The 20,862-nt window shown below is 40.1% G+C and overlaps 1 protein-coding gene across 15 annotated transcripts in view; it reads left to right on the top strand.

The window, feature by feature from the left end:
- The window catches only part of ELF2 (E74 like ETS transcription factor 2), a 152,885-nt gene that overhangs the window by 84,657 nt on the left and 47,366 nt on the right, over positions 1-20,862 (top strand). For 2 of the 15 annotated variants that reach the window (XM_064383871.1, XM_064383872.1), the window contains exon 1: positions 14,732-14,931. The exons of 10 other annotated variants lie outside the window; for them this stretch is intronic. In XM_064383871.1, the coding sequence (XP_064239941.1) occupies positions 14,874-14,931 (58 nt within the window). In that variant the 5' untranslated portion in view covers positions 14,732-14,873. Of the gene's footprint in view, positions 1-14,731; positions 14,932-15,609; positions 16,401-20,862 lie in introns of those variants that run through there. 3 more of the 15 variants (XM_064383869.1, XM_064383870.1, XM_064383867.1) reach the window with 2 other exon arrangements.

Genomic DNA, 20,862 nt, shown 5'->3' on the forward strand with positions numbered 1-20,862 from the left:
TGGTGAATCTAACAATTATGTGCCTTGGGGTTGCCCTTCTTGAGGAATATCTTTCTGGTGTTCTCTGTATTACCTGGAGTTGAGTGTTGTCCTGTCCTGCTAGGTTGGGAAAGTTTTCCTGGATAATACCCTGAAGAATATTTTCCAGCTTGGATTCATTCTCTTTGTCACATTCAGGTACACCTATCAAACGTAGATTAGATCTTTTCACATAGTCCCATATTTCTTGGAGACTTTGCTTATTTCTTTTTACCCTTTTTTCTCCAATCTTGTCTTCTCGTTCTATTTCATTGAGTTGGTCTTCGACCTCTGATGTCCTCTCTTCTGCTTGATCAATTCGACTGTTAAAACTTGTGCATACTTCTCGAAGTTCTCATATTGTGTTTTTCAGCTCCATCAGTTCACTTATATTCCTCTCTAAATTGTCTATTCTCATTAGCATTTTGTCAAACCTTTTTTCAAGGTTCTTAGTTTCTTTGCATTGGGTTAGAACATGTTCTTTTAGCTCACAGAAGTTTCTTATTGTCCACCTTCTGAAGCCTGATTCTGTCAATTCATCACACTCATTCTCCATCAGGCCTTGTTTTCTTGCTGATGAGGAGCTGCGATCCCCTGTACAAGGAGAGGCATTCTGATTTTGGATGTTTTCAGCCTTTTTGCATTGGTCTCTTCCCATCTTTGTGGATTTATCCACCTGTCGTCTTTGTAATTGCTGACTTTGAGCTTGGGTCTCTGAGTGGACGTTCAGCTTGTTGGTGATGAAGTTTTTTCTGTTTCTTAGTTTTCCTTCGGTGGACGCCCCTCCCTCACAGAGCTGGACCTTCCTGGGTTCAGCTGTGCTTGCTGTGAAACTCTCAATCCTCAGCATTTCTAATTGCTGTTTTTTTGTGGGGGTGGGACTAGCTGAGCCTGATCACCTGGCTCCCTGTCTTAGAACCCTTCTTTTTTTTCTTAGTTGAACGGTTGATTCTCTCCCAGGTGTTTCAGTCACCTGTTGAAAGGGCACCGGAATCTGTGTAATTTCCCTTGCGGCGACCCACTGTGCCGGCTGAAACAGCGGCGTTGAGATTCGTGGCGCTTTTTTGTCCAGTAATCTCTTGGTCTGGCTCCCTGTTTCAGTCCCCTTTTCAATCAGCTGAATGGGCGACTCTGCCTTCCCAGAGCTCCAAACGCCAACTAAAAGGGCACCCAGTCCCGTATACTCCGCACTGAGAATCGCTGCGCCAGAGCACTGGCAAAACAGCCGCGCTGGCCAAAAGAGTCGCGCTGGTGACCCGTGGGGCTCCTCCGCTGGAAATGTCCTGGTCCGTGGGCAACAAAAATTCGTCTGGGAGTGTGGCGTCCACTCACTCTCTGTGCTTTCACTGGGAGCTGCAATCCTGAGCTGCTGCTAATCGGCCATCTTGGATCTCTCTCTAGCCCTCCATTTTTTAATGTGTTGATTGTTAGCGCCTACAACTTGTGATGCATTCAATTCCCACCATTAGATAGTAAATACATTCCAAGAAATTCAAATCACATAAAACTCAGCATTAATGTGAGTTTAATGAAATGGCCTGGGTTAGTCTGGACATAGGAGGAGGAGGTGTGTGTGTGGAATGGGTTCCAGAATTCAGACTAAGGTATCCAAAAATCAGTCTAAGGTCCAGCTGTGGTTTGGTGCCACCTTGTGGTAGTTGTGTACTCCCGTGACTGCTGTTTGAGGATAGGATGGAAGATGGGAGCCAATTACCAGTGGACTTACCTGCATTTATGTATTTAGGAAGTTTTACTTGACTATATTTATGTTTGTGCTTGTTTGCTTAATGTTTCCACACTGTGCTCCATAAAGTGAGAGACTATATCCATTGTGTTTACTGGAATTGCTCAGGGCCAGAAACCCAGTAGGTTTTCAATAAAATGTTTGTTTATTGAATGAGGACACATGAACCAGAACATATTGCCAAGAACTTTGTATTTTATTTACAGACTGCCCATCAGTGTAATTTAACTAGAGTTTAGGCTATATAGACAGGTATGGTTGAGAGATAAGGCTAGACAGGTACAGGTACAGTAGGACCAGATTGTGATTGCCCTTGAATAAAATAGTGAGGAACTTTGTGAAACATGATTTGGAAAAGATGAGAAGTGAAAAGAAGGACATTTATTTTAAACATCCAGAAGGTAGAAATACAAGACATAACATTCAAAATACTAACTCGGGGATAGGTTAGGGAATAAACTAACTTGACCAATTTAACAAAAGGCAACAAAGAAGAAAAAAATGATGGAAATAGAAATATTTCTTTGAAATATTTCTTTGAACTTCTTGATAGAAGAAGTTCAAAATATATCATAAGTTATATTTAAATTATCTATTGTGATCACAAGACAAGAGCCTGTGTTATTTATAATAGATACACAAAGCAAAATTAAATGAGTAGAATTAACAGATAAACCAAAATTAAGTTTTAAAAACGGAAAAATATGTTGACCAGAAAAATACTAATCAAAGGGAGCTGGTATAATAAAATAGAATTTAGGGTAAAAATTTTAAATTATGACAGAGAGAGACCCTTTATACTGCTATAAGAAACAATCTAGAAAACAAAATCATCATAAACTTATATGCATCTAGCAACATAGCCTTGAAATACCACTTAAAACAAAAATTTTTAGGAAAACTAGACATGTCTACAAAATAGTGGGACATCTTTGTCAAAGTGGAAAAAATCAAGCATACACAAAATTAAAAATGGTATCAATGAATTCAACTACAAAGGGCTTAACAGACTTTGTAAATTGGAGATAAAGAGGAAGGACATAGTACCTAACCTAATAGAACCTTAAACATTTTTTTGTTATATATAGGTCAGTTCTCGAACTCCTGACCTTGTGATTCACCTCTGTTGGCCTCCCAGTACTGTTCCATAGAGGAATATTGACAATGTCTAGAAAATCAGTGTCATATAAAATATATTATTTCAGCCAGGCATGGTGGCTCATGCCTATAATCCTAGTGCTTTGGGAGGCTGAGGGAGGAGGATCACTTGAGGCCAGACAGGACAATACAGTGAGACTCTGTCTCTACAAAAAATAAATTAGCTGGGCATGGTGGCACTCACCTATAGGCCACATTGTACTCCAGTCTGGGTGACAGCTAGACCTTCTCTCTAAAAAGAAAATCAAACAAATACTTAATCATGATGCAAGAATATTAGAAAACAATGAAAAGACAATCAAAATACTTTAAATTATATTGGAAACTAAAAATTAGTGGATCAAAGAGGAAATGAAAATTTAAAAATATTTGCAGCTAAATAACATTGAAAGCATTGCTTGTTTTTTTTCTTTTCTTTTTTTGAGACAAAGTCTTGCTCTGTTGCCCAGGCTGGAGTGCAGAGGAGTGCATGGCTCATTGCAGGAGGCAGAGGCCTCCTGGGTTCAAGCATGAGCCACCGCGCCTGGCTGCATAGCTACAAATATTCTAAATAAAGAATAGCAAATGAAATCCATCATTGATTTAAAAATACATAATGACGCTGGGTGTGATGGCTCACGCCTGTAATCTCAGCACGTTGGGAAGCCAACACAGGCGAATCACAAGGTCAGGAGTTTGAGAACATGCTGGCCAACATGGTAAAACCATCTTTACTAAAAATACAAAAAATTAGCCGGGTGTAGTGGTGGGTGCCTCTAATCCCAGCTACTTGGGAGGCTGAGGCAGGAGAGTCACTTGAACCCGGGAGGTGGAGGTTGCATTGAGCCAAGATTTCACCACTGTACTCCAGCCTAGGCAACAGAGTGAGACTCCATCTCACAAACAAAAAAGAAGGTTCATCAGGTTTGCCATATGCAAGAGCAATAATCAATAAGAAAATGAAACAGAAAAGATCCCATTGATAATAGTAAAAAAACACCAGACAAACAAAACACCCTTCACTAGGGACCTAGGAACCCTTAGATACATAAAGATATATAAAGAAATCTAAAATTAGATCCCTATTTCACATCCTCTCCTTTTATTCATTTTTAAAAATGACATTGCTTTAATCTTTTTTACACAACAGTCTCATCTTCCTCCCACATAAGCATCAAATTTAAATTGATTAATGTATATTTTCTTAGTGTGTTGAGGTTGTATATCCTGTTGTATATAATTAAAATTTACATAAATGGCATTACATATCTTACTCTGTTTCCTACTTTTTCAAGTAAACTATTCCTAATATCCTTGCATGTTGCTTTGTATGTACATAATTTGTTGCTCAGACTGCTGCAGAGTACTCCCTATTAAACATCCACTACATTGTACCTTTCTACTTACCCAGTAATAAATAACCTTCAGTCCCTTCTTTTATCAGCTAGTGCTGCATAACAAACCACTCCAAAATTTATTGACTTGAAACAAGAACCAGTTATTGTTTCCCTCAGACTTGTAGGCTAGTTATGTGGCTCTGCTGAGACAGATTTGGTCCTGTATCTATGGTCATCTGTGGATCAGCTGAGAACTAACTAGCCTAGGAGAGGCTCAGCTAGGACAACTCAGCCCTCCTTTCTTCTTTACAGTTATCTTACCTCTTTTTCGTTTTCTAGGATGTTAGTCAAGAACTCCTGTATTATGTTAAAGGGATACTTTTAAAAAAGATTAATAATATTAATGGCTGTGCCTGTTTTGTTCCTAATCTTGAACGGAATATATCTGAAGTTTCAACTTGAAATTGTTAATAGGCTTTAGTATATAATGCATACCAAGTTAAGGAATTCTCTTCTATTCCTTTTGTTTTGGGTTAATTATGAGTCCTATCCAGTGGAAGAAAAAAAAAGAAATATTGGAATCTGTATTCATAAGTGAAGTGGAACCATAATTTTCTTATCTTGTCTTTTTTTAAAATCTGCTTTTGGAATCAAGATTTCACTAGGCTTACAAAATAATCCGGGTAGCTTTCACTTACGTTTCTCTTCTGCAAACAGCTTGTGAAGGTTAAGAATTTTGAAATTTACTCGAATTTACATGAAAAATATTCAAGCCTGGGTATTTTTTTTTTTGTGTGTGTGTGTAGGGAAGGTTTTGTATTATGCTTATTTCTTTTCTTTTCTTTTCTTTTTTTTTTGAGATAGAGTCTCACTCTGTCGCCCAGGCTGGAGTGCAGTGGCACAATCTTGGCTCACTGCAATCTCTGCCACCACCTGGGTTCAAGCGATTCTCCTGCCTCAGCCTTCTGAGTAGCTAGGACTGCAGGTGCGCACCACCACACCCTGCTAATTTTTGTATTTTTAGTAGAGACGCGGTTTAACCATCTTGGCCAGGCTGGTCTTGAACTCCTGACCTCGTGATCCACCTGCCTTGGCCTCCCAAAGTGTGTGTTTTAATTTATTATTCTATTCAATTTTATGTGCTTACTGGGAATTTTATATACTTCTAGTAGTATATATGTTTCATTCAGATGTCAACTTTAGTAGCATATAATTGTTCATAATACTATTTTATTATTATTATTATTTTATTATTACTTTTGAGACAGAGTTTTGCTCTTGTCACCCAGGCTGGAGTGCAGTGGTGCGATCTTGGCTCACTGCAACCTCCGCCTCCCAGGTTCAAGCAATTCTTCTGCCTCTGCCTCTGGAGTAGCTGGGATTACAGGCATCTGCCACTACACTTAACTAATTTTTGTAGTTTTTTAGTAGAGACAGGGTTTCACGATGTTGGCCAGGCTGGTCTCAAACTCCTCACCTCAGGTTATCCACCCACTTTGGCCTCCCAAAGTGCTGGGATTACAGGAGTGAGCTACCATGCCGGGCCCTATTTTATTATTATTATTATTTTTTTTTCTGAGACAGAGTCTCACTTTGTTGCCCAGGCTGGAATGCAGTGGCACGATCTTGACTCACTGCAACCTCCACCTCCCAAGTTCAAGCAATTCTCGTGCCCCAGCCTCCTGAGTAGCTAGGATTACAGGCGTGCACCACCATGCCTGGCTAATTTTTGTATTTTTAGTAGAGATGGGGTTTCACCATATTTGCCAGGCTGGTCTCGAACTCCTGACGTCAGATGATCCACCCGTCTCAGCCTCCCAAAGTGCTGGGATCACAGGTGTAAGCCACTACGCCCATCCTATTTTATTAATCTTTTCAAAGTCATCTTCTGGTTTTGTGAATCTTTTGTATTTTTGAAAATTATTATTTTCTGTCTGGGTGCAGTGGCTCATGCCTGTAATCCCAACACTGCGGGAGGCCAAGAATCCAACATCACTTGCATCCAGGAATTTGAGACCAGCGTGGGCAAGATAGTGAGACCCCCATCTCTACAAAAAATAAAAAAATTAGCTGGGTGCAATGGTACACACCTGGAGTCCCAGCTACTTGGGAGGCTGAAGTGAGAGGTTCACTTGAGCTCAGGAGGTTGAGGCTGCCCTGAGTTGTGATTGCAGCACTGTACTCAGTCTGGGCAACAGAGTGAGACCCTGTCTCAAAAAAATCATTATTTTCTATTTCATTTTTCCCGCTTTTTATTATTTCTTCCTTCTAGTTTCTTTGGGTTTGCTATGTTGCTTTTTCTATGAATTAAATGCTTTTTTAAACCTTTCATTTCTTTACTACTAAGTAGTATTTTAATTAAGTCACACATAGATTGACGTTACATTTTTTTTTTTTTTTTTAAGACAGAGTCTCACTCCGTCACCAGGCGTCAGGCTGGAGTGCAGTGGTGTGACCTCAGCTCACTGCAACCTCCGCCTCCTGGGTTCAAGCAATTCTCCTGCCTCAGCCTCCCGAGTAGCTGGGACTACAGGCGCACGCCACCACGCCCAGCTAATTTTTTTGTATTTTTAGTAGAGACGGGGTTTCACCATGTTGGCCAGGATGGTCTCGATCTCTTGACCTCATGATTCACCTGCCTTGGCCTCCCAAAGTGCTGGGATTACAGGCGTGAGCCACCGCGCCTGGCCGACGTTACATTTTTTATTGTAATTCATTTCTAGATATTTCTTAATTTCTTTATGATTTCCTTTTATTCCAAGGATTCTTTAACATACACTGTAAGGGAAAACATTAATTTGACTACATCAAAACTTGAAAAATTTCCCAGCATTTTGGGAGGCCGAGGCAGGTGGATCACTTGAGACTGGGAGTTTGAGACCAGTCTGGCCAATGTGGCGAAACCCCAGCTCCACTAAAAATACAAAAATTACCTGGGTGTGGTGGTGCGTGCCTGTAATCCCAGCTACTCGGGTGGCTGAGGCATGAGAATCGTTTGAGCCTGGGAGGCAGAGGTTGCCGTGAGCTGAGATCATGCCACCATACTCCAGCCTGGGTGACAGATCTAGGCCCTGTCTCCAGAAAAACAAAGTCAAATAGCAGGCTGACAGAAGATACTTGCAACATATATCTGAATTGTTATTTAGACTATATTAACATTGGCTGGGCATGGTGGTCCACGCCTGTAATCCCAGCACTTTGGGAGGCTGAGGTGGGTGGAATACCAGAAGTCAGGAGTTCGAGACTAGCCTGACCAACATGGTGAAACCCCATCTCTACTAAAAATACAAAATTACCTGGGTGTGGTGGCGCATGCCTGTAATCCCAGCTACTTGGGAGGCGGAGGCAGGAGAATCACTTGAACCCAGGAGGCAGAGGCTGCGGTGAGCCCAGATCGTGCCATTACACCCCAGCCTAAGCAACAAGAGCAAAACTCCGTCTCAAAAAAAAAAAAGAATATATTAACATTCACAGATCAGTAAGACAAAAAATGCCTTTATAGAAAAGTGGCCAAGGCCATGAATAGTCAGTTGACAGGGGAAATGTTAATGCAGTAAGTATATGAAAAATATTTATCCTTAATATATAAATACATGCATATTGATACAGTAATGAAAAATTTCTTGTTAACACATGGCAGAAATTTTTAGTCAGCTTATATCTTGAATTGACAAGCACGTGAGAGAAATGGTAACTACTAAATCACTGGACTTGCATAGCCACTTTGGAGAGAATTACATGTCAAATTAAAATTGTGCTTATAAACTGGGCGTGGTGGTGTGTGCCTATAGTCTTATCTACTCAGGAGACAATTGGGAGGATATGTTGAGACCAGGAGTTTTAAGACTATCTTGGACAACATGGCCAGACCCTTGTCTCTAAAATTATTTTGGAAAATTAGCCAGTGCTGGGTGCGGTGGCTCATGCCTATAATCCCAGCACTTTAGGAGGCTGAGGCAGGTGAATCACTGAGGTCAGGAGTTTGCGACCAGCCTGGCCAACATGGTGAAACCCCATCTTTAAAAAAAAAAAAAATTAGCCAGGCATGGTATAGGACTGTAGTCCTAGCTACTTAAGAGGCAGTGGTGGAGGGTCACTTGAGCCCAGGAGTTCAAGGGTGCAGTGAATTATGGTCATGCCACTGTTCTCTAGCCTCAGTGACAGAGCGAGACCCATACCGAAAAAGAAAATACTTATTTTATGACCTAGAAATTCTGTGTGTAGGTATATGATGTGGAGAGACTCTAGCTTACATGGTTAAGAAAACATAATTTTTTTGCAGAATTATTTATAAAAGTTAGAAATGGAAATCGTTTGCTAATGTGATGAATAACTTTATTAGATAATGTGATGAATAACTATTAATGTGATGAATAAAATGGGGTAAATGCTTGCAGTGGAATACTTTGTAGCATTTAAAAAGCATAGCTAAGGCCGGGCATGGTGGCTGATGCTTGTAATCCCAGTGCTAGGCAGGCGGATCATAAGATCAGGAGAGACCAGCCTGGCCAATATAGTGAAACCCCATTTCTACTAAAAATACAAAAATTAGCTGAGTGTGGTGGCAGGCACCTGTAGTCCCAGCTACTCGGGAAGCTGAGGCAGGAGAATTGCTTGAAGTCAGGAGGCAGAGGTTGCAGTGAGCCGAGATCGTGCCACTGCACTCCAGCCTGGGAAACAAAGCAAGACTCGGTCGGAAAAAACAGAAAAAGAAAAAAGCATAGCTATATTTACTTATACTGACATGGATGGAATATAAATCTTGAATGATAAAAAATACATTTAGAATGGCATATATAGTTTAATGCCATTTATGTACCCAGAGCATGTAAAATAATACTATAATGTCGTTCAGGGATACATACACAAACACATACATACATATGTAAACATATACACATGTAAAAGCATAAAAAATAGAATGGATGGCCGGGCGCGGTGGCTCAAGCCTGTAATCCAAGCACTTTGGGAGGCCGAGGCGGGTGGACCATGAGGTCAAGAGATGGTGAAACCCCGTCTCTACTGAAAATACAAAAAATTAGCTGGGCATAGTGGCGCATGCTTGTAATCCCAGCTACTCAGGAGGCTGAGGCAGGAGAATTGCCTGAACCCAGGAGGCGGAGGTTGCGGTGAGCCGAGATCGCGCAATTGCACTCTAGCCTGGGTAACGAGTGAAACTCTGTCTTAAAAAAAAAAAAAAAAAAAAAATAGAATGGAAGAATATACACTAAACTCATGATAGCGGCTTCTCTGGAGAGTTGGAATGGGGCCTGGGGGGTCATATTCAAAGATATTATCTTCATCTGTTACATGTTATTTCTTAGGGGGAGAACAATCTTACAGCATAAATGAGTAGTTGTAGGTTCTGGTTGAGAAGGGGATATGACTGTGTTACATTATTTTTAGTAATTTCCTGTATGTTTAAATCCCCCTAAAAATGTTTAAGAGATGAGTTCTTAAATTAGGAACACAGACAACTAAGATTTCTAACCTGGGAAGATGATGATTATTGATAGAGTAAATAAATGAAATCTGTAGATAAAAGAGCTTTAGGTGCCAATTGGTTATTCAAGTAGAGATGTATCATACAATTGGAAATTAGGACCTATATATTTTTTTAAAAAAAGTAAATCAAGACCTGATAATGCTGATTTTTGAATTAGTATAGAAACACTATTGAAAGTCCTAGGTGTGGGGTGGATAATACCACTGTGGAGAGAGAGTGGAGAATGAAGAGAGAAGGTGGTTAAGGAGCACACTTTGGGTGAACAGTCACATTTAACAGTTGTGTAGAAGTGGGTGAAGACAACTGAAAAGAAATAGGAAGAAACAAAGTTTACTATCATGAAAATCAAACGAAGGGAAGGATTTCAATAAAGGGGTAGTCAACAATACTTGTTTGGAGAAGCAGTAAGATGGAGACTGAGAAGAGGTCACTGGATTTGGCAATTAAAAACTCAGTATTGCTGGGCGCGGTGGCTCATGCCTCTAATCCCAGCACTTTGGGAGGCCGAGGCAGGCAGATCACAAGGACAGGGGATCTAGACCATCCTGGCTAACACTGTGAAACCCCATCTCTACTGAAAATACAAAAAATTAGCCGGGCGTGAATGTGCCTGTAATCTCAGCTACATGGGAGGCTGAGACAGGAGAAGCGCTTGAACCCTGGAGGCGGAGGTTGCAGTGAACCGAGATTGCACCACTGCACTCCAGCCTGGGCGACAGAGTGAGACTCCATCCCAAAAAAAAAAAAAGAAAAAAAATTTAGCATTGACATTTGAAGAATTTTTCAATGGGTAGAGTTCAGAAAGTATTGTAAGAGAGGAAGAAATTAGTTAATCTAAATATTCACTTTGTAACTAAATGACATTTGACTAGTATATTTCTGTTAAAATTTTCATTGGAAAATTTTTCTTTCATTTTTTTTTAGACAGAGTCTTGCTCTGTCTCCTAGGCTGAAGTGCAATAGCGTGATCTTGGCTCACTGCAACCTCTGTCTCCTGGGTTCAAGTGATTCTCCTGCCTCAGCCTCTCGAGTAGCTGGGACTACAGGCATGTGCTACCACACCCAGCTAATCTTTGTATTTTTAGTAGAGACAGGTTGTCACCATGTTGGCCAGGCTGGCCTCAAACTCCCAACTTCAGGTGATCCACCTGCCTTGGCCTCCCAAAGTGCTGGGATTACAGGCGTGAGCCACGGCACCCGGCCTACAATTTTTCATAAACATGCTAAACAAGAATCATATATGGGCCCTTGTAAAGGTTCTCAAGAACTGCAAAATTTTTTTTTTCCAGTATAGTCAAGATACTACATATTCTCTGATGAGAATAAAGAACTTGCCAGGCATGGTGGCTCATGTCTGTAATCCCAGCTACTCAGGAGGCTGAGGCAGGAGAACTGCTTGAACCTGGGAGGCTGAGGTTACAGTGAGTCAAGATTGTGCCACTGCACCCCAGTCTGGGTGACAGAGTGAGATTCCATCCCAAAAAATAAAAATAAAAAAATACAAAAAGAACTGAAACCCTTGAAATCAGTTGTCCATAAATGTTGTTTAAACTATAGAGATCATTAACTATTTTAACTCACGTACGTATGGGTGCTTAATAGATGCTGTTTAAAAATGTTGTTTGTCTAACATCCATTAGAAGAGACTAGCTGCAGGGCTGGGATTACAGTGGATCATGCCTGTAGTCCCAACATTATGGGAGGCCAAGGCAGGAGGATTGCTTGAGGCAGGAATACAGGACTACCCTTGATAAAATAGTGAGACCCTGTTTCTGTAAATGAATGAATGAATGACTAATTGCAATACTTAGCTGACAGTCTTCTAAGAGTGGTTGCTAAGAATTTGATGGAATAGTTTGTCTAGTATAAATCATAAAGTGAAGAATCAATAAGTCTCAAGGAGAGTCTGGCCCAGGGATAAGTTAAAATGCAAAAAACATGAACCTAATTCAGATCACATCTAAGCTAAGCATATAACAAAAACAGTACATACAGGACCCTTACTCATCAGAAGATTTTCATGGTTTATGCCTCAAAATGAATGCTGTTGTACATATGACAGAAGGACTTAACAATAAAATTACTTTTAGGAGTTACGATCCTCTGAGAATCTAAAATTAGCTATAGTCCTTTCCCTCAGGAAAAAAACACATTTCATTAACAAAAATTTGCCTCTTTGAACCTGTATTAAAAATTTATGCTTTATGAAGGCTTTTATAATTATAAATAATTTAACATCCTTTGGTGGTAGTTATACCCACTGTATATGCTCATCATTTAATTTCATATATAAGCAGTCTTATGTATCATATTGTCTCTAAGACTTTCACCCTTGGTGGGTGGTGGGTTCTGTGTGAATTGAGAAGGCTTAATTTTTTCCTACGTAATTTAGTGCTACCAGTTTAATAAGTACCTACAACAGAAACTTGCTCAAAGTAAGTACTGGATAATAATTTGTTGAATAAATGAATGAGTTTATGACTATGAGTTCAAATATCTTCATTTTAATAATATTTTATAAAACCTGACTATTAAATAAATCAGTAATATAAAAAGCTCAGGCCGGGCGCAGTGGCTCACACCTATAATCGCAGTACTTTGGGAGGCGGAGGTGGGTGGATCACGAGATCAGGAGTTCAAGACCAGCCTGACCAACACGGTGAAATCCCATCTCTACTAAAAATACAAAAATTAGCCGGGTGTGGTGGCGGGCGCCTGTAATCCCAGCTACTCAGGAGGCTGAGGCAGGAGAATCGCTTGAACCCAGGAGGCGGAGGTTGCAGTGAGCCTAGATCCTGCCACTGCACTCCAGCCTGGGTGACAGATTGAGACTCTGTCTCAAAAAAAGAAAAAAAGTTCAAATAGACATTTAAACAGTAGTATAAAGTATATGAAATAATTCATCTTTTTTCTTTGTATATCTGTACACTGCACTTCTGTAACTATTGTCTCTTTTCTGATGTTGACAGACCAAGCTTTACTTGGTGCTGCTAAATTATGTGATTCCAGCTTGTTCACAGACATATTTTTCTTATAGTTTTCTTAACCCTACTTTCCCCTAAACATGTGCAAGATACCAATTTTGAAATTCATTGTTTAGTTGTATGAGAAAAACTTACGTGTTTCTTCCTATTCTCTCATGATTCACTTCTCAAAATTTTTTTCTTTCATTTTTCTCTTTTCATTGCTTTACCTTTGACATTAAAAAGAAAATCGACCATTTTGCAGCTTTTAATACCATAAATAGTACTAAAATGGATTTAACTTTTCATCTTTTTATAACTTCTAAATTTTATAAAGACTGTTTTGTTCGGATTTCTAACCTTGAAGTAGTAAGATACTTTGTAACCTTTGTTGTTATTGAACTTCTTGGGGCCTCAGTTTCCCGATATATAAAGTGAAGGAGTGGACTAACGCTGTGGTTCTCAAATAACTAGCTGGAGTGCAGTGGTGCAATCACAGCTCTCTGCAACCTCAAACTCCTGGGCTCAAGAAAACGGCCCGCCTCAGACTTGAGTCAGTAGGTGCACAGGCCCACCACCATGCCCTGTTAAGGATGACGCTTACTTTAAATTGATTGGCAATAAAATATAAAAGCTACCATGTAGTTCATTTTGTCCCATACATGGCAGGTTTACCTAATTTAAGAAAGAGATCCTTATTTAAAAATAAGTTGTACTTTGGAAATAGCATGTAGGTTCTTTCTTGGGAGAGTGAGCATCATGGTGATGGCGTAGGGGAAAAGGACCAAGAGAATAAAGATAATTAGGAGAAATGAAAAAAATAATCATGGGCTATGTAAATCCATTCTGATGCTGCACTCATGTTGAGCAAGTTTTTATAAAATGATACCGAATTAATATTACCACTGAAAACTTTTCTCTAGACTTACACAGTTAATTCAGATCATAAAAATTGTCACCTTGTTATTTTAAATTTTAACTGCCAAATCTTTTTGTTTATTCAGCAAATACTGAGCACTTACTCTGTAGGAGGCACTGTTCCTTTATGTAAGTTTTGTGTGCAAACAACTTTAGGATAACTCTTTGTTTCAAACAATGTGTATATTATGAAATTCTGAAACCAGGGAAATATTTTAATGAAGCGTCGTTCATCATTATATTGGTTTGATTTCCTGTGTTCAGTAAATTTATAGTCACTAAACCTGCAGTTATCTCCCTTGTCCATTGTATTTTAATATGTATTTGTAATAAAGTTAGTTTCTAGCAAGAATGATTTTTTTAAGTAAATGACAATATAAATTTATTGTCAAATGAACCAAACAGAAATGAAAGGGTACATGAATTTCATGATTAGCATATTGGGGGAGTCTAATCTCCAGAGGTTGCTGTGTTCTGTTTACTAAATAACCTGTTTAATGTGCTCTTTGACACTTCTGTAAACGGAAAAGGACGAAGTTGGTCTCAGAAAGTAGTTGGAAGCTCTTTACTTTTCAAGTAATGTTTTCAGAATATGTTCTAGGTATGACTTTTTTGTTGGTTTTCCTGTGTTAAAAGTGCAGATGTTTCAAGTGAACTGGTTACATGTTGCATAAGGTTTGAAAAAGCCAAAAGAAGTTAAATAGCCACCTTTATTTGCAGCTGCAGGACTAGGTATTAGATTGCTTCCAGGAAGAAAATATGATTAATGGCTCTTTTCCAGAGGGGGGACAATTGCAGACTTTTCTTCCGCAGAGCGTGAAATGTGCCTCTTCCTGCCGAGGGGCTGTGTCCTCGCGCGGCTCCGGGAGCGGTTTCCCAGCCTCAGGTGTCTTTCTCGCCGGGGGCTGCGGCCGCTCTCTAGAGCGGGCGTCCGGGACTTCCTGTCTGGGCGCGGGGCGGAAGGATCGCGTTGCCAGCTGGGGCGGCCGCCACAGCCGCCGCCGCCGCCGCCGCCGCCCCTGCCCTGCCGTTAGGTGGTGGGGTTTCTCAGCCCGGCGGCGGGAGGCGGGCCGGCCTCGGCTTCCTGTCGGAGGACGCGCAAGGATCCGGGCGTCGGAGTGTGTGCGAGTGCGTGAGTGTGTGTCGGTCGCACGGCGTGTGTCTCCGGCCGCGGGTTCCGCCTCCTCCCCTGCTGCCGCTGCTCACGGTGTAAGTCAATGTGAAGCAGCAGCTCCAGCCCCGGGATAAACATGGCGACGTCTCTGCATGAGGGACCCACGAACCAGCTGGATCTGCTCATCCGGGCCGGTAAGGACAGGGGAACTTTTCTCCCGTGCATCGGTGCAGCAAGAGACGGGGTGCACAGAAGGCGAGGTGACTCCCCTGTAGCAGTCTGTGCTGGGGATACAGTGTCCACCTCACAGTCACTAGGGCGGCTGGGGGAAAGGGGGGAGTGAATGAAGTAATGGAGGCGACGAATCAGGAAGTGATCACCTTGGAGAGTAACCTGCCTCGAATCCGGCGCTGTCGCTTCATGGTGGGTTCGACGAGCAGCAGCAGCAGCAGCAGCTGCAGCGCTGAGCGCTGGCAGTGGGTGCTGGAGAACGGAGCCGCGGTTAAGTTGGGGACTCGGGGGCGGAGGAGTTGTGCGCTTCACCCCAGTTGCTGAGGAACCAGGAAGTGAGTGAGGCTGTTGTCTCTCGGCTGCGCCTGCCACGCTGTCTGGCCGGAGAGGCCGCTGCTGCCCGCGGTCGGGGGCGGCGGGCTTCTTCGGGGAGCGCTCGCCACCCCCGCCGGGTTCTCCCTTCAGACTTCGTCCACAATTCCATGACTTCCGCATGGACCAGGCAGCCCGGGGCGATGTCCGGTGGACCGATACCCGCCAAAAAAAAAAAAAAAAAAAAATGCTCTGACCCTCCCTCCTCCACACATTCCCACCTTATGCAGTCTCAGGAGTAACGGTTCTGGACAGGATCACTTAATAATATTGAGTAACCGGGATGATGTTTCAGGGGCCCGCCTCCCTTTGCTCATTTAATGGATGGCTGTGAGGAAACTAGGTTTATGCCCCTTCCCTCGTGGGTTTTTTTTTTAGGGGGGAGAATGGGAAGAACACCGAATATATTTGTACCCCTGACTTGGAGGGTTAAGGCGTCAGAGAAGAACGTTTATTTTTGTCAACAGTGGGTGAATGTAAAGGAGCGAGGAGGGAGGGAGGGAGTCATGGCCCTAGGGAAGTCTCAGCATGGAATTGCCCCCTTTCTCCCTCCCCCCCAAACCTCCCACCACAGCGGAAGCGCCTCCGAAAGGACAGAACGGACGGGATTGACAGGCCTCTGGTTCCAATCTGCTCTCTGAGATGTTCCAAATAAGAACGTTGATTTCTGGGGGCGGGACTATGGGCCTGCGCTGGGCCAATGAAGATTGGGCGGGAGTGAAGCTGACAATGTACGCATGGAATTGGAGGGAAGAGGAGTGTAAACACGGAAGTGGCCGCAGGGGTGGGGGATGTGCAGCGCCACTGCTGCAGCGGAAGGGCACGGACTTAAGTTACATAGAAAAAAGCTTTGCTTAATAGCAGACTGGGCAGTCAGGGCCCTGGATCGATGTAGCACTGCTTAAATTGACTACTGTTTGCTCACTGTAATAGTAAGCATACATGTTCCTCTTCCCTGTTCCTATTTCATATTGCCATGGATGGGAATTGGAAGATGAGAAATATTCAGCGAACCTTAATTCTGTAAAAGATCTTACACTCTTCCATCCATTGTTTTTAGGTAAGGGGCTTGAAATTAGTAGTTTGCCTGGCAAAACTCTGTGATTCAGTTCGACTGGGGGAAATAATGAACACACGTGTATCTCTTAAATTTAACGGAAGTGTTCTAGGTTCAAACAAAATCTGGAATAATATACAATCGTATGTATTGAATACCACACAGTGGTGACCAGTCTTTTAGTCTATAAAATGTAACAATATGCATTTCAGAGGTCCCAAAGGAAAATAGAGTTTACTGAGTAGTGATTAAAGCGCCAGGTGTTTGACAGTTGCTTTTTGGTCAGAACAAGAACTTAAGTTTTAGTAAGAAAGCACAATGAGAACTTGATTCCTTGTATATATTATCCGTAACTACAATATGAATTAAGGGATGGAATTTTTGGCTTTATATTATTGGCACTAATGATATGTGGAGTTGTTGGGTCAATGATATTTCTGTGAATATTGAATATGTAAAGTTCAACAGATAATGTTTCCAGTAGCTGCGAATATTCAAAAAGAACCTTAGAATGCCTTTGCATCAAAACTTTGAAAAATACTGTAAAGGTAGAAGGGCTTACCTTTGCCATTGTAAACTATTTTTTTCATAAGCTTTTGGAATTACCAGCAAAACTGAATATGGCCTGTAGATAGTTTGCTTGGAGTGTATATGTGTATATATATAAAAGACTGTCTTTGGTTTGAAAAGACAAAAGTTTTGTCTTCTTTTAATGAAGAGATTTTTAAAAAGTTAAATGTTGTTTTCTGGCTCTACTGCATTTCTGTACTATGTACGAATCTTAAAGTTTATGATCATAATGTTTTGTAAAGAATATCTTTTACATACAATTATTTTCAAATTATTTCACCAGTCATGTTCATGTAATCTGAAGCTCCCTTACAAGCCTTATTTTAGAAGGAAACTTGAGAGAGGTTTGCTCATTTACCCAAGGTTTATTCAGTGTCTTAAAAGTTTGGGAGGAAAGATGGCCCAGAAGATTAGGATTCATAATTCTAAATTTTTATTGCTGCCAGTTTTCAATAACATTGGTAGGATAATGTTTCCAAAGTTTGTACTTGTATAATGGGCAGAATACCTTTTTATCTCCTTGAGGGAAGTCATCAAGTGTGAGAGAGAATTCTTCCTCACAAGATTTTACAATCTGGGGAGATAGGTGAAAATCTGTTTAATGTATACATGTAAAAAATAGCTACAATGATTGCTATAATGGGTTGGTGATTAGTGTAGAATGATATTTATAAAACTTTGAGAGAAGGTCAGCTTTAGGTTTATTGTCAGCATAACTTGTTTCTAAGCAAGAATATAGCACTTAATATTATCACTATTGCTACATGTTAAGGTACGTGTCAAGCTAATATACTTTTGCTTTTATTTTCTTCCTTTAGAGATGTTAAGTATCATGTATGCATTTCTTTAGCTATATAATTCATGCTATTGGAGGAGTTTGAGTAAAGGATGAAATAAATAAGCTTGTTTATTAAAACTCACTGTCATGTTACAAAATACGTTTGTTGTAAAAACTCAACATACTTTATAAAACTTTCCTGGACAATATGATATATGAGAACGAGCCTTGACCCTGAAGAGTTGAGGATCTATATCTAGCTGTCACTAAACTAGCTAGTGACTTAACCTCTTTAGGGCTTCATTTTCTTTAAGAGGACAAGGTTGACTAGATGATCCCTAATGACTTTTAAAGCTCTAAAGTAAGTGGCTCAGAAATATTTAATGGAAGCGTAAGGCTTCTCCTTGGATTTTTTTTTTTTTAATATTACACCATGTGAGTGAATAAGTCTTTAAGTTCCTTATGTAATGGGGAGGTTAATTTCTTTTATCCAGTCTTTGAAAATAAAAATGTGTGACAAATTGGAACTTGAGGCTGTTTATATGTTTAAGTCTGTAATATAGTTTAATAAATTAGGCTCACTTCTAGTGTATATAGCTTAAATATAGGAAAAACAAATGTCTAGCATTGTTACGTTCCTAATATTTATGTGAAAGTATTGCGTATGTATACTATCTAGATTTTCTGAAAGATTTCTGTCTTATTCTCAAGTATACCTTCCTTGACATTTTCCTTTTCTTTTTTCTTTTTTTTAACATTTGAGAAATAAGGTAACCAGAAATTTTGATCAACAATGCAGTTATTAAATGAAGGTGAAATTTTTTTCTGGAAATTTAGCCTAAATATTTTATTGACAAAACAAATCTATTTTAAAGTTCCCTGTGAAATTGAAAATCTCATTTCTGATTTACTGTAAATTGGCATATGTAGTCTCAATCTTGAAAAGATCAAATTGAAAAAAATTTAGCAGTATGAAAAGAAGTTAAAAGCACTATGTGAACAGATGCATTAAAATGAAACTCAAGGAATGGCACTAACTTTCTTTTTAAAAAGCTCATTTGAAAATGAATTTAAGAAATTACCCTTCACAATTCATTGCAGCATTGATACTAAAATTCATATAAAAACTGAGTTACTCGGTAACATTAATCAGTGTGTAAATAGCCAATCAGAATCATTCAACATAAAACATTTTCTTTTAGAAACCATTTTGGTTGGTGGAGAAGGGCAGACAGCAGAATGTTCTCGATAACTATTTAAAATAATTCCTCATGTTTGATAATTGTTTAAAATGATTCCTCGTGTCATCTGTAGCAAAATGTTCAAAAGGATGCAAAGAAATGCTTAGGAAAGCTTTTAAAAAACTTTTTTATCTGTGAGTAGACAAATACTGTTTTGCTTCTAGAATCATAATTTATTTCCTTCCTTCCTTCCTTCCTTCCTTCTTTTCTTTCTTTTCTTTCTTTTCTTTCTTTTGAGACAGAGTCTCACTGTTGCCCAATTTGGAGTGCAGTGGTGCAATCTTGGCCCACTGCAACCTCTGCCTCCCAGGTTCAAGTGATTCTTCCACCTCAGCCTCCCAAGTAGCTGGGATTACAGGCGTGAGCCACCACACCCGACTAATTTTTGTATTTTTAGTAGAAATGGGGTTTTACCATGTTGGCCAGGGTTGGTCTTCAACTCCTGACCTCACGTGATCCGCCCACCTCGGCCTCCCAAAGTGCTGGGATGATAGGGGTGAGCTACCATGCCTGGCCTGGATTCATAATTTTTCATCTACACACTGATGTTTATGTTTAGAAGCTAAAATTTATACAAGCATGAGAATAGAATTCGGTTGTTATTAATTACAGTTGATGATGAATTACAGCTGTGCTTTGCAAAAAACAAACTCTCTGACCTGGATTCTGGGAGTCCCAAGAGCCTTTCACAGGATCTGTAAAGACAAAACTGTTTTTAAGACATTATTTGCCTTTTCACTTTCACAAGTATACAGAGGAATTAGGAGCTATGTGATGGGATATTCCAGTAGATGGAATGAAAGAGGAAGGAGACTCCAACTGCCTTCTGTTAAATCAAGTATAATAAGATCTGCAAAAATGTAAAAAACAAAGCTACTCACTTTTTTTTTTTTAAAGTTACATAGTGATTCATGCCTGTTATCCCAGCACTTTGGGAGGCCAAGGCAGGAGGATCTCTTGAGTCCAGGAGTTTGAGACCAGCCTGGGCAACATAGTGAGACCCCATCTCTACAAAAAAATTTAAAAATTACCCAGGTGTGCTGGTGCGTGCCTGTGTTTCCAGCTACTTGAGAGGCTGAGGTGGGGGGATCACACCCAGGAGGTATAACCTACAGTAAACCGTGATCAAGCCACTGCATTCCAGCCTGAGCAACTGAGCAAGACCTTGTCTCAAAAAGGTTATTTTTCATTAAAAAAATTGTTTACAGTAATGCGTTTATTATTTTAAATGAATTAATAATTTTGAAGTTTTCTTTGTAATTTCAAATATGATAAATATTTATAGATAAAATATCTTTGAGGTCTTCAATATTTTGAGTGCAGAAGTGTCCTCTGATAGAAAAAGGTTTGAGAATAGCTGAATTACAGCATTATTTAGGTGTGTACTGTATGGTAGCCACTAGTATCTGAATACTTAAAATTTAGCTAAGAAACTGACTTTTTAATTTTAGTTAATTTAAATTTAAAAACAAGCAGTGGAAAACTTCTTTATATTGATTACACATTGAAATAAAAATATTTTGAATGTACTAGGTTTAATAAAGGTATTTCACCTTTGTGCTTTTACAAATGTGGCTACTGGAAAATTTAAAAGTATATGTGGCTTTTATTTTTGTCAGACAACTCTGGTTTAGAAAATAATTTCCAGCTGCTCTCATCTTGCACAGGGCAGTTCACTCTCCCCCTCAGAGTGTTTAAAAAAAAAAAAGAAAAGAAAAGAATTGCCATTCTTTTTCCATTTTATGCTTTAAAACAGAAGTAGATTTATTAAAAGGTTGGGGGCGAATGTGGGGGGGAGAAGGTAAAGATGAAGTATTCCAGACCTTTAATTACCTTTTCTCCCTTTTCAATGCATTCATTTGTATTCTTCATATAC

Source organism: Aotus nancymaae, unplaced genomic scaffold (genome assembly GCF_030222135.1).
Source record: "Aotus nancymaae isolate 86718 unplaced genomic scaffold, 86718_ANA_hifiasm-v0.15.2.pri h1tg000033l, whole genome shotgun sequence".
In the NCBI taxonomy this organism is placed as follows: Eukaryota; Metazoa; Chordata; class Mammalia; order Primates; family Aotidae; genus Aotus; species Aotus nancymaae.